The sequence below is a fragment of the Scyliorhinus torazame genome, chromosome 17, assembly GCF_047496885.1.
Source record: "Scyliorhinus torazame isolate Kashiwa2021f chromosome 17, sScyTor2.1, whole genome shotgun sequence".
In the NCBI taxonomy this organism is placed as follows: Eukaryota; Metazoa; Chordata; class Chondrichthyes; order Carcharhiniformes; family Scyliorhinidae; genus Scyliorhinus; species Scyliorhinus torazame.
This window is the reverse complement of record NC_092723.1, coordinates 13677648-13701480: the sequence shown is the minus strand read 5'-3', so window position 1 is coordinate 13701480 and position 23833 is coordinate 13677648. Positions and strand designations below refer to the sequence as shown.

At 48.9% G+C, this 23833-nt stretch overlaps 1 protein-coding gene across 3 annotated transcripts; it reads left to right on the top strand.

Moving 5' to 3' along the window:
- Window positions 1-2678: 2678 nt before the first annotated feature.
- LOC140393729 (vesicle transport protein GOT1B-like) lies at window positions 2679-22895 on the top strand. 3 transcript variants are annotated; one of them, XM_072480056.1, is made up of 5 exons: window positions 2679-2697; window positions 5901-5992; window positions 13422-13600; window positions 15673-15754; window positions 21889-22895. In XM_072480056.1, exons 2-5 carry the CDS (start codon window positions 5918-5920, stop codon window positions 21925-21927), a joined length of 375 nt encoding a protein of 124 aa, XP_072336157.1. In that variant the 5' UTR covers window positions 2679-2697; window positions 5901-5917; the 3' UTR covers window positions 21928-22895. The 3 variants fall into 3 exon arrangements, with proteins under 3 accessions (XP_072336157.1, XP_072336156.1, XP_072336155.1); XM_072480055.1 differs by lacking the exon at window positions 2679-2697 and adding an exon at window positions 2716-2757; XM_072480054.1 differs by lacking the exon at window positions 2679-2697 and adding an exon at window positions 3017-3132.
- Window positions 22896-23833: the final 938 nt, after the last annotated feature.

The window sequence follows — 23833 nt, the reverse complement described above, 5'->3', positions numbered from 1 at the left end:
TCAAACTGAACTTCAAACACAACTAATAAAGTATTTAAGGTTTTGTACTGCTAGATGAAGAACTCGTTGGACTTTGGTGAGATCATACCTGGAATACAGTGTGCAATTTTGGTCTCTATATTTAAAGATGGATATATTTGCATTGGAGTTAGTACAGTGATGGTTCACTAGACAGGTCCCTGGGATGAGAGGGTTGTCCTTTGATGAGAGGTTGGGTCTATGTTCGCTGGAGTTCAGTAAAATGCGAGGCGATCTCATGAAATCGTACAAGATTCTGAAGGGTCTTGAAGGTTTTGAAATGTAACCAGTCTGATTGACACCTCCAGCTTTCTGTGGTCATGTGACCATGCCGTGGGGCTACCTTGGAGGCAGGTGCCCTGAGATCGGCTTCAATAAAAGCCTCTCACAGACGCACACACGGATGAAGACTGTTGTCCATACACTCGCACATGGCAGAACCGAGAGATTGTTTTCCCTGGCAGGATCATGGAGGAACAGCCTCAGGATGAGGGGAAGATTATTTTGGACTGAGATGAGAAGTTTCTTCACTCAAAAGAGTTGTGCATCTTTGGAGCTCTCTACCTCAGAAGGTTATGGGTGTGCCAACATTAAATTATATTTAAGGCTGAGGTAGACAGAGTTTTGGTGTCTCAGGGAATCAGGGGATGAAGGAGCGGTTGGGGAAAGGGGAGTTGAAGCCCAAGATCATCCATGATGGCATTGAAATGCAGAGCAGGCTCGACCAGCCCTGTGGTCTTCTCCCATTCCAATTTCTCAAACGTTAAAAGTCACGATATTAATAGAGCTGAGTTAATACCAGATAAAATTTTAAAAAGCACTATACAGCACCTTGGTGATGTGTTGGGTGTTCTGTTTGTCCTCGTCGTCTGCGAATGTGAGGGAGTTGAAGATGTGGATGGCGTGTTGCCCGGCCGTGGAGAGGAGCAGAGCAATCTTCCTGGTGTCCGAGGCGTTCTCCCTGTCCGTGGCTTCGAGGAAGAGCTGGAAGCGCTGTTTAAAAATCTTCCAATTGACTCCGAGATTGCCGGCGATGCGGAGCGGCGGCGGCGGCGGGTTCATGTTCTCCATACTTCAGGATGTCGGAATGCTGATTAGTTGCAGGTGGGTCTCAGAAGTGCTAGTATTCAACCACTCCTTGTACCATGATGCGTTGGGTGTTCTGGATCACAAACAGGTCACCAACACTGGAAGTGGTGCAACTCTATTTTATTATAAGGTTAACTATATTAACATACTTGAACTGTGGGTAAATGCAATACCAGCTTTAACTGTTGACCCTTGCCTAGTCCTAACCAGGTGATGCACTCAGCACATGGTGAATGTCTGTGTTGCAGGCTGTGAGCTCTGTGCTCCAAGCTGGCTGCTACTAGAATGAGCGGGAACTCTCCTGTCCCCTGTCTTTATAGTGCGTGTGCTCTCACTGGTGATTGGCTGCGGTGTTGTGTATGCTGATTGGTCACACTGCATGTCCATCAGTGTGTGTGTGTCTGCACCATAATATACTGATGTATATTATGACACTTGGGACCTCCCAAAGCAGGTTACAGCCGTTTTAATTATGGCAGTAATTTAGGAAAAATGAGCGCCAATCTGTGCACAGCAGGATCCCACAAACAGCTATGTGTTGGTGACCGGATAATCTCCTTCCAGTGGTGAGAATTGAGAGATAATTCTTGGTCATCGCACAGGGCTGAGTCCTCCGATCTACCTTAAAATAGTGCCATGGGATCTTGTACATTCACCTGAGAGGGCAGGTGGGGCCTCGATTTAACATCTCATCTGAAAGCTAGCTCCTCCAACTGACACAAAGGCCAGAGATAGTTACCTCATTTACATCGCAGAAAGAGGCCTGTGGCCCAGATACCTCCAGCTGCTCTTTATGCTCCATAGTAAATCAAGTCCCAGATGACCATAGGCTGCTTTCCCCTTTGAGGGGGAGAGCTGACTGGTGGTGATTTAACCTGAGGATCGCCGCACCTCAGGCGAGGGGCAAGGTTGGGAAGACAGACACCTCAGCAGGTACAGGATTCAAACCCGCGCTACAGGCCTTGTTCTGCATCGCAAACCAGCTGGCCAGCCAACCAAACTAAAATGTTTCATGTGCAGCATCCATCATAATCCTTCTATCCCTTTCTCCCTCATGCTCCGACTTAGGTTTTTTTACGCAGAGGGTGGTGAGTGCCTGGAACGCGTTGCCAGGGGAGGTTGTGGAAGCAGATACATTAACGGCATTCAAAAGGCATCTTGACAAACACATGGATAGGATGGGTATAGAGGGATACGGCACAAGGAAGTGCTGAGGGTTTTGGCCAAGGTTGATATCATGACCGGTACAGGCTCGGAGGGCCGAAGGGCCTGTTCCTGCGCTGTATTTTTTGTTCTTAGCTTCACCTTAAATTCAGCGACAGCTGTACAGCCTTCAACTCCCTCACACAGTCGGGGTCCATAGCTTTCCCAGTCATTGAGCTTAATACTGGCTGGAACGGTGAGAACGTATGTTGATGTTAATTTAAATTCTTTATAATGGTTTCATGTTTTAACTCAATTAATACAGTAGTTTTGTCCTTTGACCACTAGAGGTCCCTTTGGGCTGCTGTCACACTTTGGGAGGCCTCACGATGAATTGTTGAAGAAATTCCAATATTGGCCCAGATTTTGCTTCTAAAATAACAGCAGGTGGGAGTAAACGAGCCAATTGCTATTGTTCCTGGGGCACTGTATGGACCATCTGTGCTGGTAATGTGTATTCCTGGTTGTGCTGGGTTTGTTACAGTAAGGCTGGATTTTGTGCGCATTGTCTTTTAGGAAAGATCTCCTCACTGGCTGCATGCCCCAGGCTGGTTTTCTGATCAGCATTAAGAATTACAATTAAGAAGCATGATTGAAGTTGATACGTTTGCGATAGTGGAATGGACTTTCCCCACGATCCCTTGGGCTGTGTTTGCTGACATTACTGCATCAAATCAGACTTATGATTCAGACCAAGGGTCACATTTTACAACGATTGACAAAACGCATCTGGGAGGCAGTCATGATTTGGATTGCGAATTAATTGCACTTTAAAAAAACCCATAGATTTAAAGAAAATGATTTCCTTGACTGACACGCAGAGTAAGTAATGGCACAGGAGAGGTACGGTCCACATGGGGTGTTGTGGGGGGGGCTGTTGTAGATCTGTCAACGACTGAATGTCTCCAAAGATATTGATTTGTGCTCAGAGTCAGATCTCAGTAAGCTGGCAATCTGCCGGTTCGAACTTTTAACTCGGAATTGGCCAACATAAGAACAGAGAGCTACATGTTGCTACTGTAAGCTCCACCGCGCAGGAGCGATGGTAATGTCAGAGGATGGCAATCCAGCGGCTAATATTCCGGCAGCGTGGGTTCCAATCAAACAGGAGCAGCGCGTGGAGTTTGAAATTCAATTGATAAAATCTGGGATATAAAGCTGGTCTCAGTCGTGGTGATCATTGATTGTTGTCAAATCCCATCTGCTTCACTAATGCCCAGCTCTGGCCTGCAGACCCACACAGCCTTCAACTGGCGAATGGCCGAGCGAGACACTCGTTTCAAGGGCAATTAGTGATGGGCAACAAATGCTGGCCCTGCCAGCGACGCCCACATCCCAAAAAATAACTTTGAAAACCCCCACCTGTTTTGCGCTTCGCTAGGTGGTGTGATTCGTGTGGTAAACCACTGTGTTGTATTGCATTGTATTGTTACATGCCTGGGCTTGTCCCTGCTGGCTCCACCTGTGGCCCCTCCCCTTGGGCTCATGTATAAATGTGGCTGGTCTCCTCCTCTGATCAGGTTCAGGATCAGAGGCCAGGAGGCTTTCTGTTTAGTATATTAAAGCCTCAGTGACGTTGACCACAAGTCGTGCGTTCATTGATGGCACATCAATTCGTAAGCATGTTGGGTTTTGAAAGATTTATTCCCCCCCCCCACCCCCCCACCGTCCCCGCCCGCTTCCTCCTGCATTTTCTGATTCTAACATGAGGAACGACCTGCGGCTGTTTAAGGCCTGTACCATTGGCTCTCTTTCAGAACTTCACTCAAGTCTTACTTGAGCCAAGATGTGAACTGCCAGTGAGTTATTTGACTGTAGAGGTGTCCAAACCCCAATCCTGTCCTCTCCAACATCAACAAAATTAGCCACATTCGAGTGGGACAGCTGGATATGTCCGACCCCTGAATTATGATTCATACGCGGGCTAGGATATTATGGCCCCTCCCACCGTGCGGGATATTACGGTCCAGCTAAAGAAAACAGCACTGCCGTGGTGGGTGGTGGTGGGGGAGGGGGGGGGGGGGGGAGGGGAGGGGGGGAGAGGGGCGGGGGGGGGGGGTGGGGGGGGCATGAAATTCTAGCCATTGAAACACTATCTCCAAATTCCGCACCTTCCTCCCACTCCCAGGTCACCAGCCAGCCTGCACAGGACATGTCGCAGCGAAGTCTATTCCCCTCTCACCTCGGACATGGGCCTCTCGTCTGACAATTCTTTAGTTTTAAGATTCACACCCCTGTTTTCAAATCTTTCCAAGGACCCCCCCCCCCCCCCCCCCCCCCCCCCGCCGTGCCTTCGGTGCCTTCAGTAAGTCTGGACACTCGTGCATCTTCGATTTTAATCGCGCTGCCATTGGCGGCCGTGCTATCTGCCACCTGAGCCCGAATCACTTGTATTCCCTCCCTCAATCTCTCCACGTCGCTACAATTCTCGCCTTCGGTGAGTGGCACGGTGGCGCAGTGGTCAGCACTGTTGCCTCACAGCGCCAGGGACGCGGGTTCAATTCCGGCCTTTGGTCACTGTAATCAATGGAGCGCCGAGGGGATCAGTTTCATAGAAGTCTTTGTGGGGTTTGTACGTTTCTCCCCCCCCCCCCGGGTGCTCCGGTTTCCTCCCACAGACTGAAGTTGTGTGGGTTAGGTGGATTGGCTGCGCTAAATTGCCCGTAGTGTCCAGGGATTTGCAACTTAGGTTAGGGGATAGGGCGGGGTGGATGGTGGAGTGCACATGGATAGAGTGTTCTTTCGGAGGGTCGGTGCAGACCCGATGGGCCAAATGGACCCTCCTACACAGTCAGGACTCTATGATTCTTTAGGACATTCCTTGAAACCTATCTCTATATCCAAACATTTGTTCATCTGTCCTTACATCTTCTGACACACCTCCGATGTATTGATAATGCTCCTGTAAGCACCTTGGGGCATTTAATTATATTAAAGGTGCTAGTTAAATGTAACTTACTGTTGCTTTATATCATCAATCCTTCATGGCCGCTGGCTCAGTATTCTAGAACTCCTCACCTAGCACCGTTGTTGGAGGACAATGAGAACAAAGTGAAATGAAAATCGCTTATTGTCACGAGTAGGCTTCAATTCAGTTACTGTGAAAAGCCCCTAGTCGCCACATTCCGGCGCCTGTTCGGGGAGGCTGGTATGGGAAAGTTGTCTAAACCGAGGTCCCACCACCACTTCAGGTTTCCAGGTTAACTGGAGACGGAGAATCGATGCCGGGCTTGCCAGAATCGGCGGCCCGATCACAAGAACAATGGAAAGAAAGGGGCCTCATTTATAGGGAATTCCCAACAGGCCAGAGATTTGTGATGCTATTGCCACCTATGGCACTACGATGACTCTTTGATAACTCCATGTTGACATCCTTACTGGGCTGCTCCTCGATCTGTAAGGATGATTTTTTTTTGTGCAAATATGCTCAATGTGCAGATTGCTACCCTGCCGCTCTGTGCCTGCTGATTGATGGCTGGGCATGCCTTGTCTCCGGTAGAAAGTGACTGAATTTTAAAAAGAAAACGTGTCTGTGGAGTTTCAAAAACGCGGGAGCGAGTCTTTCAAACTGATGTGATTTATCCTTGTAGGGATTGGAGCAGGACTGATGGGATTCGGAGTGTTTTTCCTCCTGTTTGGTGTCCTCTTGTATTTTGACAGAGTTCTCCTTGCATTTGGAAATGTGAGTATTCTCTTTGACAAGTACGTGTGGGAGTTGAGGAATTGAGAGGCTTCTCGGAGTTGACAGTTATTAATAATAATAATTGCTTATTGTCACAAGTAGGCTTCAAATGAAGTTACTGTGAAAAGCCCCTAGTCGCCACATTCCGCCGCCTGTTCGGGGAGGCTAGTACGGGAATTGAACCCGCGCTGCTGGCCTTGTTCTGCGTTACAAGCCAGCTGTTTAGCCCACTGTGCTAAACCAGCCCCCCAGTTTGTAGAACAGTCTCGAGTGGAGCAGAAATGAGTGATCTCAGAAAAAGTTCAGAATTCCAGGTGAAATGGAACACCAAAGATGAGATTCATTCCAATTTTATTTCTGTTATTTAGGCTATGCTGAGTTAGATAAAATATATTCCACAATAGATATATCGCTGTATTGATTATTGGATTAAATCATGTGTCCATTCTTTTACAGATTAATTTCATATTTTAAATGAGGTGGCCTGATATTCCACTGCATTTAAAAACAGAAGGGATTTTTATAAAGGCTGGATTCTCCAATTTTGGGGCCAAGTCCCCAGGCTGGCATGGGAACTCCGCCAGGAAAACTGGCGCAAAATGGCCACCGATTCCCCGTTTTGCTGGGAGCGAGCGGGGAGGCAGCGTACAGCACCCGGCACTAGCTGCCGATACAGCCTGGAGAATTGCCGGGCCCGTGGTCGCGTATGCGCACGGCGGCGGCCTGCAGCAGGCGCGCCGTGTTTCATGGCGGAGGCCACTCGCGGACCCTGCCCGCGAATTGGTCCCCTCTTCGGCCGGCTCGGGCACCCCGGACCAGCCCCCACCCCCAACCCCCCCAGTGCCCCCAGCCCCGAATAATGTCCCCCCCCTGCCCGCGAATTGGTCCCCTCTTCGGCCGGCTCGGGCACCTCGGACCAGCCCCCCCCCCAGTGCCCACAGCCCCGAATAATGTCGTCCCCCCCCCCCCCCCCGCCTGCGGATTGGCCCTCCCCCGACCGAGTCCGCAACCGCCACTCCGAGCTCCTGACGGATGAGACCACACGCATCGGGGACGGAACATCGGAGACCGTCGATACGTGGCGCGGCGTACTTGCAGAATGTGCCGCATTAGAGGGGGTGGAATATCGCGAAAGCGGCGCCGCCCCCGATCTCAACGGGAATTTGGATTCTCCAGCCATTCACCGAATGCGATTTCAACGTCGGGACCGGAGAATCGAGCCCAAAATGTTTGGTGGAAATTCCCAGATGGATTTGGTTTGTTATAAATGTGAGTCCTTTGCTTACTGAATCCTTACTTCCTGCCAGTGGTAATAGTTTGGGGTGAATTCTTTGTCGTTTGGAGCCCGCCAGCAACGCACCCCCGCCCTGGGGTTTCCCAGCAGCGTGGGGTGGCTACAATAGGAAATCCCATTGGCCAGTGGCGGGAATGACTATGACCTCGGTGGATCATGTGACTGATAAGGCTCCTGGCTCACCCTCTGGTGAGCTCTACACACACATGCTGTAGCACATCAGGTGGAGGCAGCGACACCCCAGGGAACGGATCGTCAGAGGGTTTCCCGTACCCAGGGAACAGCTGTCACACAGCGAAGTGTCACGGTTTGGGAAAATATCATTCCATCACGCTGCGGAAGCAAAGCCAGAATCTACAGGCGGGGGTGTCAGCAACTTTCCAACTCCTGCAAGTCCAGCTGGAGGTGTCCCACCACCTTCAGGTGCAGGAGATAGTGTCGACAATGCAGCGTCCCCAGACCCTGAAAGGGTGGTGTCCGTGGTGGAAAGTCTGGGGCAAGACATCAGGGCCATGTGTCAGGACGTCAAGGCTTGGGGCACACTGTGCTGTCCATGGCTGAGGCACAGTACAGGGGAGCCCAGTCACAGTTGGACACATCCCGGGCCCACATGGACATTGCTGTGCTGCACCAGAACTTGGCCCAATCACAAAGGGTCATGGTTAAGGGCATCGCAATCATTGGCCGGGAGCTGACTGACCTTGGCCAATCACAGAGGGACATGTCACAGGCACAGAGGGACATGACCGAGGCAGAGGGGCATGGCTCACTCGCTGAGGGACATACCCCAGTCTCAGTGTGTCATGGCTGAGAACATCCAGACCATGGCTCAGACGAGGGCGGCCTCCAGGACTGGCAGGTGAGGGTGGCGCATGCGGAGTTCACTCCGGCCTCACCTCCATCCCATGGAGTATCCCGGGGGCTAGCGAGCCCCCCGAGGGAGGGGAACGTGACTGGGCCCATGACGTCGTCTCCTGCAGTGCGCCCATGACACCTGAATGTCCCACATGGTTACACCCTCACTGGAGGTGGCTGAGCATGGGGACGGCAGTGTGAGTCCGCCTTGTGTAACATTATCTCCAGTGAGTGAGCCCTAACTGTTCACCATCTCCCGCAACCCACCCCCCGTCCAAGACATTTGTAACCATTAGAATGAATTGTCAGCACACATTCAGAGACCACCCGGGCAGACAGTGGTATGTTGTCCTAAAGACAGGAGTCAGACAATGAGGAGCAGCAGAGTTCATCTCAGAGTGTGTTGTCATTATCCTCCATCCCATGGACAAGACCTGCTGATACTGTCAACGCAGGGCCAACACCCTGTGGCAATGCTGGTATTACCCTCGTAGGGGGGAGGGGGGAGGTAGTGCCAAGGAGTGGAAGGCTAGGGCGGAGGTGGAGTGAAGGACTGAGAGCGAGGGAAGGGGAGGAGGGACTGAGGGAGAGGCTGCGTGCATTGGGGGCGGTGTCTGAAGTGGGGGGGGGGGGGGGTGGTGGGACAGAGCAGTGGAGCTGTGGGTGGCCAGGCCTCTTGGTTGGTAGATCGGGAGGTGATGCGGTTGTCCCGTGTGTCGCAGCCCTGGATCACACGTTGGGCAGCCTCCCCTTGCCAGTTTAGGCACCACGCCCGGATCCTCTGGGACACCTTCCTCATCCACCTCCACAGGTGAGGCCTGCCGTTCTTCCTCCTCCTCCAGCATGTCACTCTGCTGCTACACAATGTTATGAAGGACGTAGCAGACTACCACAGTACTCAAGGCCCTGTCGGGCCACAGTGGTGCGTCTCACCAGAGTGGTCCAGGCATCGGAAGTGCATCTTCAGGACCCCGATACGCTGCTTGATGATGCTCCTGGTTGCTGTGTGAGCATCGCTATAACGGTCCTCTGCCTTGGACTGGGGCCTCCACACAGGCATCATTAGCCATGATCTCAGCGGGTAAGCCTTGTCACCAAATAGCCAACCCCTCACCCAAGGGAGGGCCTCAAAGGTCCAAGTTGAAAGTGATATAGTCCAATGCCCCGACACATCGGCCATCTGTTACAGCGCAGATGCACCTATGTGCGGACGTTTGCGAGATTCCAGACAGGTCCCTACTCGAGCCCTGGAATGAGCCAGGGGCATAAATATTCAGGGCAACCGTCACCTTGACAGCCACTGGGAACGGGTGTCCTCATCCAAACCCAGTGCCAGCTGTACCATTTGGCACAGGTGGACCTTATGTAATCCTGCCAGGAGGGTGGCCAGCCAGTTGTGTGGTGGAGACGGTCAAAATGTGCAGCCTATAGTCTTCTCGTTAAGATCTGGCATGCGGGCAGATCGTACAGACGGGGGTGAGCGAGGGATGTGGGCATTTGCTGGCACTTCAGCTGCAGTGTGATGTGGGTCCTGTGTTTAACACACAGGTTGCGACAGGGAGCTGGTCAGCTTTCCTGGTCGAGGCGAGATGGACGGGATCAGGGGCACGGCAGACAGAAACGCCTCGGAGCCACCTTGTGATCGTCATGAGGCTTTTACTCTGAGAGACGGTGTGTGCCAGGGAGGGTTCCAACAGCCGCGGTGCATGTGTCCGTTGTTTGAGGTGAGCTCTGCTAATCCCCTGCTTCCTCTGCTGTGGGGCGGCGCTTCTGAGGGGTATACTGAGGAGTGGCAAAACCTGGTGGGCTGGCGATTGAGCATGGCCATACCTCGCCCCTTGATTACACTGCTGGGGTATGGGGGTTTCCAGGGGGGTAGCCTGGGTGGATTTCCACATGACCAGAAGCACTCTGAGCGTATACAGGATACTGTCAGCAGTCTCAACAGCCAGGACCCTGTCAGTTGCAGCTAGGGGTTGGGTTTAAATGAATTAATGCAGCAACAGGGGTCTCAACCAAGGCACCCTGAACCCGAGGGGGGACACCCCGAGTCCACACATCTGCCACCAAGTCGTTCCCTGCTACTCCCCGAGATCCAGGCATATGCCCTCCACCAAACCTGAAAAGGTTTGGAGAGTTCCCATACATTCTTGCTGCTCCTCAACAGCCATGGTCCCTGGACCCCGCTCATAAATACTTCCACTAATTCACGCCCACGTGACTCCCTCCTGGGAGGGGTGGAGCATCGGGATTCCAGCCCGTTAATCGTAATTAAATCCATGCAGATCGCGGTTTTACATGGGGCTCATGATGTGGAGATGCCGGCGTTGGACTGGGGTGAGCACAGTACGAAGTCTTACAACACCAGGTTAAAGTCCCACGGGTTTGTTTCGATGTCACTAGCTTTCGGAGCGCTGCTCCATCCTCAGGTGAATGAAGAGGTATGTTCCAGAAACATATATATAGACAGATTCAAAGATGCTTGGAATGCGAGCATTAGCAGGTGATTAAATCTTTACAGATCCAGAAATGGGGTAACCCCAGGTTAAAGAGGAGTGAATTGTGTCAAGCCAGGACAGTTGGTAGGATTTCGCAGGCCAGATGGTGAGGGATGAATGTAATGCGACATGAATCCCAGGTCCCGGTTGAGGCCGCACTCATGTGTGCGGAACTTGGCTATAAGTTTCTGCTCGGCGATTCTGCATTGTCGCGCGTCCTGAAGGCCGCCTTGGAGAACGCTTACCCGGAGATCAGAGGCTGAATGCCCTAGACTGCTGACGTGTTCCCCGACTGGAAGGGAACATTCCTGCCTGGTGATTGTCGCGTGATGTCCGTTCATTCGTTGTCGCAGCGTCTGCATGGTCTCGCCAATGTACCACACTTCAGGACATCCTTTCCTGCAGCGTATGAGGTAGACAACGATGGCCGAGTCGCACGAGTATGTACCGCGTACCTTACATGGGGCTGCTAGCGCAGGGCGTGCACCTCGCTTCCGACATCAACGAGGGACAGGAGCATCGCAATGGGCGCCAATTCCGTTTCTAGCCCAAAGCTCAATTCTCCACCCGATTACGAATCTCGCTGCCGGCACGGGCGGCGGTGAATCCACCCCCACGTGACTTGGAACACCACTATTAAATCATTAAATTACCTTCACTACCCTGAGAACAATCCTAGTTCGCAATGTCAACTGGTCTCAGTTGGTCGCACCCTCACCTCTCAAGTGCAATGCAACATTCTTGGTTGAGATCACACTCCAGGGCTTGAGGGCAAAAATCTACATCGACACAGAGGGAATATTGAAACATTCCCGTGGTTCTGTATTGAAGATAAGCAGCAGAGTTATCCCAGATGTCACTGCCAGGGTGCGAGGCTGACAGTGCCATAGTGCCCAGGTGCCAGGGGAGTGCCAGGGTGCTACCCTGCCCTGTCCCTGACCACCCAGGTGTCTCCAATGATTGGAGACCTCCTCCATCCTCCCCAAGGTACTGTCGCAACTGTCCCATGTTTGTGTGGGCCGGTTCTTAACTAAACGGTCTTCCAGGCTCAGCTGGTGAGTGACCCGCTACCCGGGTATTTAAATGAGCAGTAAGGCTTATTTAAACATTGAGACCTGGACGAGGGCGGGGACTGTTGGCACTGCCAGGGTGCCAGGCTGGCAGTGCCAAGACTCAGGGGTGCTAGGGGGAGTACCAGGGTACTACTCTGCCCTCTCCCTGACCACCCAGGTGATTTCAATGGCTTGCAAGACCCCCCCCCCCCCCAAACACCCCGAGATGCCATCATGCCTGATTGTGGAAAGCAGTGCTAAACAGCACTTGATTGGGACCTGACATCCATGGCTGTTGACTCTTGGGCACTGGGTGAATACGGAGTGTTGAACAAGGGCGTGATCCAGGTCGCGTTGGGCGCCGCGGGTCAGATGACTTTCTCAAGGCTTTGCCTTGAGCCCAATGTGGGGCTCTCCCGGGTTCACCCACGGAGCCGGGCGGGACACACTGGGAAAATCGTGCCCAGAGAGTTCCGAGAAAACCATCAAACAAACTGCAAATCATCCAAGGTGCAAATCATCCAACAGCAAGCGGGAGAAGGACTCCCCTCAACCCGTTCCAGCTTCAAGTTCAGCTGAGAACCAATCTCTGGGAAATTAAACAGCAAGAAGCCTCGCAGCTTACTTTGCGTGATCAGACGTCCACTTTAACTTTGAAGCATTACCTCCATCTAAAAGCCTACAGGCCTGCCACAAAAGAGACTGAGATAATTAATAGTTGCGATATATTCCTTTACATGCATTTGCATCTAATATTCACGCATGTGAACCGTGCTAGGGAGACATTGCATTTTAAATTTAATTAGGATTCTCACTGTGAGGGTCAGAAAACGCATCCCTCTGACACAAATATACTGGTCACTGACAGTGTAAGGAAATGCCAAAATTTTGGGAGCGATTCTCCAATATGGAGCCCAAGTGTTCGCGTTGTCGTGAACGCCGTCGCGTTTCACAACGGCGCGAACCGGGCTCGGGTACGACCGATTGGGGGCCAGCACGGCGCTGGAGCGGTTCACGCTGCTCCAGCCTCCTTTCCCGGCGGCAAATGGGCGCCGCGCCAACCCACGCATGCGCGGGGGATGTCTTCAGCACGCCGGCCCCGACTCAACATGGCGTCGGTGTTCAGGGGCCGGCCGCGCCAGAAGGTAGGCCCGGGGGGGGGGTGAGAGGCTGGCCCGCCGATTGGGCCCCGATCGCGGGCCAGACCCCACCGGAGCCCCCCCCCCCCCCCCCGGTGAAGGAGCCCCCCTCTCCCCACCCAGGCCGCCCCCCCCGACCTAGAAACCCTGGAAGCAATTTTTCACTATTTACTCTTATTTACTCGTTGAGATTCTAAGCATCTCCATCAAATCTCCTCTCCGCCTTCTCTGCTCTCAGCAAACTAACCCTCAGCGTTTCCACTCTATCCACGTAATTAACATCTCTGACCACTGGAAACATTCCAGTAAATCTTTGCAACATCCTTTCCAAAACTTTCATGGCCTTTCTAAAGTGTGATGTGGAGATGCTGCCATTGGACTGGGGTGAGCACAGTAAGAAGTCTTGCAACACCAGGTTAAAATCCAACAGGTTTGTTTCAAATCACTAGCTTTCGGAGCCCAGCTCCTTCATCACTCCTCCACTCACCTGATGAAGAAGCTGGGCTCTGAAAACTAGTGATTCGAAACAAGTGTGACGCCCAGAATTGCGCACGATACTCCAGCTATTTGCTTTTCTTCTCCCTTCGTCAGATTCTCTTTGTGTCCGGCCTTCCCTTCATCACTGGGCTGTGGAACACGTTTCGATTCTTCTTCCAGAGGCAGAAGGTGAAAGGCTCAAGTTTCTTCCTGGCTGGGATTCTGCTCATTCTGCTCCGGTGGCCTGCAGTTGGCATGCTGTGCGAAAGCTACGGATGTTTTATACTTTTCAAGTAAGGCCCACTTTGGTTTAAAATGCTTGGGTCGGGATGTCTTATAAATGGTTCGGTTGGATCGACAAAGGCTTGTGAACCTCCACAACTTGCAGGACAATACGTGCAGCTCCGCAGTTAGTCTCCAGAAAGCAGCAGCTCACCATTGGTCTCCTTGTAGGTGGCATCAATCTGTTGCATTTCCCCATTAATTGAAAATCGCTTATTGTCGCAAGTAGGCTTCAAATGAAGTTACTGTGAAAAGCCCCTAGTCGCCACATTCCGAGGCCTGTTCGGGGAGGCTGGTACGGGAATTGAACCGTGCTGCTGGCCTGCCTTGGTCTGCTTTAAAAGCCAGCTATTTAGCCCTGTGCTAAACCAGCCCTCAAGTATGAAGTTACTGTGAAAAGCCCCTAGTTGCCACATTCCGGCGCCTGTTCGGGTAAGCTGGCACGGGAATTGAACCGTGCTGCTGGCTTTGTTCTGCATTACAAACCAGCTGTCTAGCCCACTGAGCTAAATTTAATTACGAGAGTGCTTAAGAATGTGAGTACGTTGTTAATGACGAGGTTTATGTCCCTGCAAATCAGTCAACCCCCCCCAAGCCCAGAATGGGAACAATAAAACATTTGGACTCCTATTTCCACTGGTAGTTCGTTGTTAGACATTTTTGAAACCATTTTTTCAAATGTATTTCTCACTTTTGGATTTTCAGGAGGCTTTGGACAAATCCCACATCAGAGATTAGTGTGTAAAATTAAAATGCATGGGATTGGGGGTAATGTCTTGAAATGGATAGAAAACCGGTTTGCAGACAGGAAATCATAGAATCCCTACAGCGCAGAAGGAGGCCATTTGGCCCATCGGGTGTGCACTGATCCTCTGAAAGAGCACCCCCCCCTAGGCCCATTGCCCTGCCCTAACCCCATAACCCAGTAACCCTGCCCTATTCCCGTAACCCAGTAACCCTGGGTTTGGACACTTAGGGGCAATTTAGCATGGCCAATCCACCTAACCTGCCCACCTTTGAGGAAGAGGAGGAAGCAACAGGCATTTTTCCAAATGGCAGGCAGTGACTATTGGAATACCACAGGGATCGGTGCTGGGGCCCCAGCCATTCACAATATATAGTAATGATTTCGATGAGGGAATGAAATGTAATATCCCCAAATTTGTAGATGACACAAAGTTGGGTGGGAGGGCGAGCTGTGAGGAGGATACAGAGATCCTTCAGTGTGATTTGCACAAGTTGAGTGAGTTACATGGCAGATGCAGTATAATTTGGATCAGTGCGAGGTTATCCACTTTGGTAGCAAAAACGGGAAGGCAGACTATTATCTGAAAGGCCATAATTAGGAGAGGGGAATGTGCAACAAGACCTGGGTGTCCTGGTACGCCAGTCACTGAAGGTAAGCGTGCAGGTGCAGCAGGCGGTAAAGAAGGCAAATGGTATGTTGGCCTTCATAGCGAGAGGAGTCGAGGACAGGAGCAGGGATGTCTTGCAGGAATTATACAGGGCCTTGGTGAGGTCACACTTGGCATATTGTGTGCAGTTTTGCTCTCCTTATCTGAGGAAGGATGTTCTTGCTTTAGAGGGAGTGCAGCGAAGGTTACCAGACTGATTCCTGGGACAGCAAGACAGACTTATGAGGAAAGATTAGCATGGCCAACCCACCTAACCTGCACAACTTTGGACCGTGGGAGGAAACTAGAGCACCCGGAGGAAACACACGGGGAGAAGGTGCAAACTCCACACAGTCACTCAAGGCCAGAATAGATTCCGGGTCCCTGGCGCTGTGAGGCAGCAGCACCAACCACCGTACCACCCTGATAATGTCTGGAATCAATCTCCTCTGAACTGCGTCTAATGCAACTACATCCCTCATCAAATAAGGGGACCAAGACGGGATACAGTTCGGCCCTCCAAAGTTAGTCCATTTGTACCACTCAGGATAACTTACGGGCACCAAAGATCTTCCGAATGACACCCAAATCTGGAGAATGAGAACAATAGAAATATTTTTCAAGAAGATGTGAACACAAAAGATGTACTTTCAAATGCATTTAATTGCAATGTGCAACTGTTTTCCCAGGAGCACTCTCCCGCTTGTATCAGAATTTCTTTCCAATGTTCCTGTCCTGGGATTAATCTTCACATTCCCCAGATTCAGCATGGTAAGTCACTCCTCAGTTCTATCCTTTCATTTTGTGTTTGTTTTCTATAAAGTTGTTGTTTTAAGGAGTTTGTCGGATTGTTTACCGTGTGACGTGACCACCGCAGCTGATAAGAAGTTGGGGGAAATACTTTGGAGGGAAGTTGAATTGCATTTTCTTCATTGCCTGAAAAACCTTAGTCACTCTCATGTGAGACTTTTGTCAGTCATGCCAAGTGATGTGTTTTCCGTCACCTGTCCTTTGCAGTGATGTGTTCCCCGAATGCCCATTGGGATTTGGGCATGACTTCCACTCTTTTTTGTTTAATTTAGAGTACCCAATTCATTTTTCCAATTGAGGGGGCAATTTAACGTGGACAATCCACCTACCCTCTGCACTGTATGTTCTATGTACCCTGCACATCTTTGGGTTGTGGGGGCGAAACCCGCGCAAACATGGGGAGAATGTGCAAACTCCACACGGACAGTGACCCAGAGCTGGGATCGAACCTCTGGCCTCGGCGCCGTGAGGCAGCAATGCCAACCACTACGCCGCCATGCTGCCCTTGATTTCCACTCTTGACGAGTGGATGGGTTTGAGTGGATTAAAATCCCTCTCCGAGTGGCGGCACACCGTCCACTGTCGACGGGATTCTCTACTCCCGCCTCTTGTCCAATTTTCCCATTCGAGCCACCCCTTGCCGCCGGGAAACCCGCGGGCAGGGGGCGCGCTGCCGGTGGGAACAGAGAATCCCAAAAGCCAGAGAATTCCGGCCTCTGTGCTCTCTGCTCCATGGCTGCGAATGTTTCTCAAAGGAAATACTCCCAGTTAAATGCATCAGCGTTAGTTTCATCCAAAAAAGATTGGCTTCAGTATTAATCTGCATTCACGATCAGCGTAGCTATAAAGAATTCCTTTTCTACTTTAAATGTAAGATTCTGTGTGTGCGTGTAATGTTAATATTTCTGATGCATATTCATGAAGGGGACCTGTTAAGGTTTAGCAGGACAGTCCTCAATAACATGTAGGTAAGTAAGAACTGTGAGTTGCTTTTAACTGTGACTTAATACAGTCAAAATTATATTTGTGGCTATCATTAAAGGAGACACATTTATTCAATATAATAGTCAGCTTGATTATATTCTGCTACACGCCTACCAGGAATGTTAATCCAATGTCTCATTGATGTGCATCATCAATATTAATATTAAAGCTACTCCCCCGCAGAAGTTTTAAACAAATTTCAATCTAAGGAAGGAGGTGGGCAATTATTTTAAAGTCCAACATTGACAACTAAATGAAATGTAGAGAACACAAGCTGGCACCAGCTTCTGGAGATCACCAGTTAGGGGTTTTAACAGCGGATTAGTACACTGTCTTCTCATCTTTAGAATCTAATTGCAGGTCACGCAGTTCTTTTATTCATTCTTGAGCATCGCTGGCAAAAGCAACATTTATTGCTCGTGATAAGGTGGCGGGTGAGCCACCTTCTTGAGCCGCTGCAGTCCATGTGGTGTAGGTACACCCACTGTGCTGTTGGGGAAGGAGTTCCAGGACTTTGACCCAGCGACAGTGAAGGAGCGGCTGATATATTTCCAAGTCAATATAGCGCGTGATTTGGAGGGGAATTGGCAAGTGATGGCATTCACCATTTGCTGCCCATGTTCCTCTAGGTTGTCGAAGTCCTGAGTTTGTTTGGTCCTGTTGAAGGTGCCTTGGAGTGCAACATCTAAATGGACAAATGCTCCTCTTCCCCCTCTCCCAACCCCCAATTTCGGCCCGCTACCACAAAACCATACATTGAGAAGGGAAAGAAAAGAAAGGAAGAAGGGCCTGCATTTATAATAATAATAATAATAATAATAATCGCTTATTGTCACAGGTTGGCTTCAATGAAGCTACTGTGAAAAGCCCCTAGTCGCCACATTCCGACGCCTGTTTGGGGAGGCCGGTACAGGAATTGAACGCTCCTGGCCTTGTTCTGCATTGCAAGCCAGTGGTTTAGCCCACTGTGCTAAACCAGCCCCTTATATAGCACCTTTCATGACTCCAGGGTGTTCCCATGCACTTTACACGCAATTAAATATTTTTGTAAAGTGCAGACATTATTGTAATGTCGGAAACACAGCACTCAATTTGTGCACAGCAAGGTCCTTCAAACAGTGATGAGGTAAGTGACCAGATAATCTATTTTAGTGGTTTTGGAAAAGGGTTAAATTTGGCTCGCATCCTGGAGACTTTTTACATCAATCTTTGAGTGAGGAACCTTGTTCCACTTCAGAAACTCATAATCTAGACCAACACTTTAAGACAATACTTTAAAAGAGTGCCACGTTGTAGAAGGTGCCATTTCTTTGAATAAGATATTTGGTTGCGACCTGTAATCCTTTTCAATGCGAAGTGCCCCTCTAGTGGTGTTAGCTGAAGGTAAAATATTCATCAATACAAATCGAATGAGCAATCATTTCCAAAACTGAATTTCCCAGCTCCCCTGAATTTCCTCAGTACTGTAGAATCCTAATGTGTGTTACAAGTTTGCTTCAAGAAAGTATGTATGCGACAATACTTTAAATGATTTACATCCCTGGTGGAAGATTTTTCAAATCACCTTTCACAAGCTCTGTCTTTTGTATAGTTTATTATCTTCATAATGTCAGTAGAACAGGATATTTTACTGAGGACGTGGAAAACCAATCTATTTTCATAGTCAGAGACCATTGCTGCCTTGCAAGCCACTTAATAACCATCGACAAGATTCAAAGCAACAATATTTATTGGAGCTCAAAGTAGCACTCTACAATAACCTTTATTTACACATGTTGGGTTGTGTGTACTTATTATAGAGAATGCGAGACAAAGGTAAAAAGCTATGCCTGCACTCCCAGGAGTCAGATAAAGAAAGACTAAACTTGCAATTGTTATCTGTAGATTATCGGACACTTTGACCAGTTTATTAGTAAAACATTTCACCCAGGTTCCCTTATTTTCAAGATGAACAAAGGAGAAAAACAGGTTTGCGATTTAACCCAAATTTATTCACATGTTTGTCATGATATTCAGATAAACATCATGATGCAAACACACATACACACTGATGGACAGATCAATGGACCAATCAACACACACGCAACATCACAGCCAATCACAAGCAAGAGCACACGCACTATAAAACGGGGAACACCACAGTTCCCGTTCATTCCAGCAGGAGACAGCTCAGGGCACAGAGCTCACAGCGTGCCACTCAGACATACACCATGTGCTGAGTGCCTCTCTAAGATAGTGTAAGGGCTGGGTCCACAGGTTAAAGGGTAAAGAACGAACCACAGTCATAAGTTTACAGATGTTGTTATTGATAGTAATAAAACAGAGTTGTACCATCTGCAACCGTGTTGGTTCGTCTGTGTAGCAGAACACCCAATACGACAATGTTCAATAAATGTTCACAAACAGTTACTATCCCAAATTATCCTCCTCTTCACGCCCTTTCAGAATATTCTCTGACCTTCAGCCACTGAAGTCACTGGGCGGGGGTTGCAAGACCCAACGGAGTTGCTAATTCACAATCTGCAGGATGCCAAGAACCTCCCCCATGGGTCCACCTACAGGTGCGTTGTCCGCACGTATCCCTACTCCATATAAGGTAATGGCAGGAATCTGAAGTGCCAGAAAGTCTGACCGAATCGGAGGAAAACACAACATTATTTGAATAGATCTGATTATCTCCAATCTCCATCTGCAGGAGAGTCCAGACCTGCCCTGGCCTGCCTGTCGCTGACCAGCGTATTTGAACTTGGCCTGTCAAAATTCCCATCAGGCCGGGTTGCGGGCTGCAGGCTGTGGTTTAGTTTAAAGTGTCAATTCTGTGCCGGATCTACGATTCAGGCCATTGACCATCTGGCCGCACAGTTATTCATTTATTTTTTTTATAAATTTAGAGTAACCAATAATTTTTTCTCCAATTAAGGGGCAATTTAGCGCGGCCAATCCACCTTACCCTGCACATCTTTGGGTTGTGGGGGGTGAAACCCATGCAGACATGGGGAGAATGTGCAAACTCCACACGGACAGTGACCCAGAGCCGGGATTCAAACCCGAGTCCTCAGTGCCGCAGTCCCAGTGCTAACCACTGTGCCGCATGCTGCCTGGTCGCACAATTATATTGCACTTTTCAGAATCTCTGGACTATTTACAGCCAGTGAAGTACTTTTAATATATAGCTACAGTCGAAATATAGAAAAACAAAACCAGCCAATGTGCACACAGCAAGATCCCATAAATAGCAATGTGATCCATGGCAATACAATCAATTGAAATGAAGTTGGTTGAGGTATAAATGTTGGCCAGATACCCAAAGAACTCAGAAAACATTGGAGCTACTCAGCAGGTCTACGAAGAGATAAGTAGAGTTCATATTTCGGGTTGACGAAAGGACTGACATCCGTTCTGATGAAAGGTGTGACGAATGCAGGATTTTAGATATATTGGATTATAAACATTTGGCAGTTTAAGGGTTAAAAGCCTGGGTTAGAGTGTGTTAAACTGCATTAGTCATGTTTTTAAAGATAATCTTGTTTTGCAAGACCAGAAAGCTTTTAGAGCCAGAGATTAAATTGACCAGAGTGGAAGGCCTGAGCTCATGCATTGTTGATTGACTAGATTAGGGGGAGTCCCTGTGGAGTTAATGTGTTTTCAGCTTGGGGAGTTAATTTGTTTTTCAGCTTGGGGGATGATGTCATTGTTGGGTAGAGTTAAGCTATTCAGACATTTTGAGAAAACCTTTTTAGTTGAGGTCTGATTTGGCTATCCTGTCAGACCACAGTGACATCTCACAGTAGGATAGTTAAAACAAAGAGTAATAGTATTTAAAACAGAGCAGACTTGTCAGAGGACAAGGAAAAAGCTGAAACAAACCACCTGAAACAGCTTTTTGAAGACATCCAGCCAGAGACTGCAGGGGTTCTAACAGGAGCCATATCTGTTCTGGAAAGGAAGTATTACTCTGTGCCATTGGAATGTGGGAGGGATTGAGAGCAGTATGTTTTTTTTTCTTTTCTTATTGTTTCATTGGAAATAGAGATAGTAATTAAGGGTATTCTATTCACTGTATTGAGTAGTAATGTTTAAGGGGTAATTGCAAGCTATTTTTGGGTGTGATGTTAAAGAGTTTAAAATTGTGTTGATAATAAAGTTTTGTTTTAAACACCAAATCCCTATTTTTCTGTGCAATCACTCCTGGAGTGAGTATTCTTTCTGCACAGTCATACAAATAAATTAAAACATTGGAGTTTCGGTCCAGTATCCTAGCCATTTTTGAGGTCTGGTCTGGGATTGTAATGAAGGTGATCAACATGAAATGTTAACTCTGTTTCTCTCTCCATTGAGACTGCCTGACCTGCTGAGTATTCCCCCTATTTTCTGTGCTTGGTTTAGATTTCAAGCATCTGTTGTATTTTAAGTTTGTACCAGAATACCACTCCTGCGCTTCCTGAAACGTACCATTAAATCACTTACATCCACCTGCAAGAACAGACAGGGTTTTGGCTGAGCCTCTCATGCAATGGGAGTCCCATTCTACAGCCTGGCACTCCCTATGTACTGTCTTGAGGTGTCAGCCTAGCTAGAGTTTGTATTCGTAAACACACTGCTGGGAACGGGCGATTTAGCAAACTAGCTGGTGTGTTGTTTTACCCTACTCCCTGCCAGGGTTTTCAATCTAACCCTTCCTCTCTGTTTGCTGTCGGGTTTCTGCAACACAATTTCAAAGCCGTTTCCAATTTGCAAGGGGGCACAGAACATGTAAACAGCACTTAATTGAACATCAAATTGGCACTTGGAAATGGCACGACATTGAGAAGTGCTGTGAAGCAGTTGCCATTAGTCCGTTCATCTTTATAGACCAACGTTTAAGGAAAAATGGTTAGGTGGGGTTACGGGGGATAGGGTGGACGTGTGGGATTAAGTAGGGTGTTCTTTCCAAGGGCCGGTGCAGACTCGATGGGCCGAATAGCCTCCTTCTGCACTGTAAATTCTATGAACTATGAACTATGAAAGGGAGTAGCATCAGTCTCCAAGTGGTAACTGACAGATAACGAATGGAGAGGAACCTTAATTGCCAATTCCAAGGTCTCATCACACTTCCTTGTATATTTCTCCAGGTGTTGAAGAAATTTAGTGAGAGAGGCTCGTTGGTGTGAAGACAAGCCAGGGAACTATGAAACTGAATGAGCAATTGAAGAAATCATCTGATTAAAACCTGTCACTATCACAACTTCAGTGCAGCGTATCCAGCTTGGGCTGGTACCATGGGAAACAAATTGATCCTGTCCAATATTTCAGTGAAGCTGTTTATTCCAGTGGATTAATGCCTTTTCTTTCATTCCTGTTCAGTCATTTCATTCCTGTTGATTCTGAGTTTGCTGACTTAATTGGTTCCCGAGTCCGCCAATGCCTCATCAATGTCTTCAAATCCTCCCATAGCCTCACCTCTCCCTATCTTTGTAACCTAGTCCAGCCCTTCTGAGATCTCTGCCCTCTGTTAATGGTGGCTGCCTGTGCATTGCCAATCTTCACCGCTCCAACACTAGTATCTGTGCCTTCAGCCACTTGGGCTCTAAGCTCTGCAATTCCCTTGCTAAACGTCTTCACCTCAGAAGCTCAAAAAGGTGCTATAAAAACGTAAGTTGTTGCTCTGTCATAGGAACATTCGTTGTTAATCTTTCTCCTTCCATCTCTCCTGCTCTCTTTTCTTCAGTGATTCGCAGCCAGCTTTGCAATACTCTCCATAGGCTCCTCCACCATCATGGACCTTCTCAGATAGTCAGTAGACCACCATCACTCCTCTCCTTGCTACGTATCTGAGACAATACCAGCCTCCTCTCCTTGCTACGTATCTGAGACAAATACACTGGACATGTATTCAATCTGTTTCAATTAAACTGAGTGGCAGATTCACTCAACAATCTGACTTGGTAGATTGTCCACACAAATATTTGTCTTGTATTTCAGGTTTTGACTCAATCATTTTTTTTCATTGATCCAATACCTGGTTCATAAAGTTTGTGGGCTTTATGACTGGGTATCAATCTGGAGGTGCCAATGAAGTGAACCTGGTGCTTCAGAACCTGCACATTGCTGAAAAAATAAACTGTTACTCCCTTTGAAATTTGGTATTCTTGCATCTATCCTGATGAACAGCCTCGACAACAGCCTCTCTCTTTTTATTTTCAGAAAAGGTGGGCAGGATTCTCTGTTCCTGCCGCTGTCCCATCAGAGAACCCATCAGAGACTTCCATCAGAGACCCCCATCAGAGACTCCCCATCAAGGATCTCCATCAGACCCCCCCCCAGAAGAGACCACCCAACAGAGACCCCAATCAGACCCCCCATCAGACCCCCCATCAATGACCCCTCATTAGGACCTCCCATCAGAGAGCTCCACCAGAGACCCCCATTAGATCCCCATCAGTGATCACTCCGTTTTTCACAGCAGAAAGCACTTAACTGCTTTTGAAGTGGTGAGGAATTGTCAATCATTGCAAAAGTGTTTATAAACATTGAGGGTAACATCAAAACAGGGTAACTGAGATGCATTCAAGCATGAAGGCAAAGATTGATCAACAATCCACAAAGTACTTGTCCCTGGCATAAGAAAACTGGCAATCATTGGCTAATGCAATGTATTGTTGTGTGAAATTGAATGGAAGATTTGCATTTCAAAGGCTGTCAAGGGATTTGAAGCCTTTGAAGTATACTTGGCTTTTGAGGAAGCCACTGACACTTGTAACTGCTGCTGCTTTAAACACTTTTGTCTGCGGCAGCAGAAGTTAGTGAAGGGTAAGTGAAAATGCAGTTATTTTTAACTCCAGCACTTGGACTGCTCTTCAGCTTTCAAATGGGAATCTCTGTTAGGGGTCTTTGATGGGGGTCTCTGCGAGTCTCTGTTAGGGGTCTTTGATGGGGGTCTCTGGGAGTCTCTGTTGGGGGTCTTTGATTGGGGTCTCTGATAGGTGTCTCTGATGGGAATCTCTGGGGGGGGGGATCTAGTCGGGATCTCAGAAGGGGGTCTGATGGGGGGGACAGCGACGGGACTTCGGCCCATCG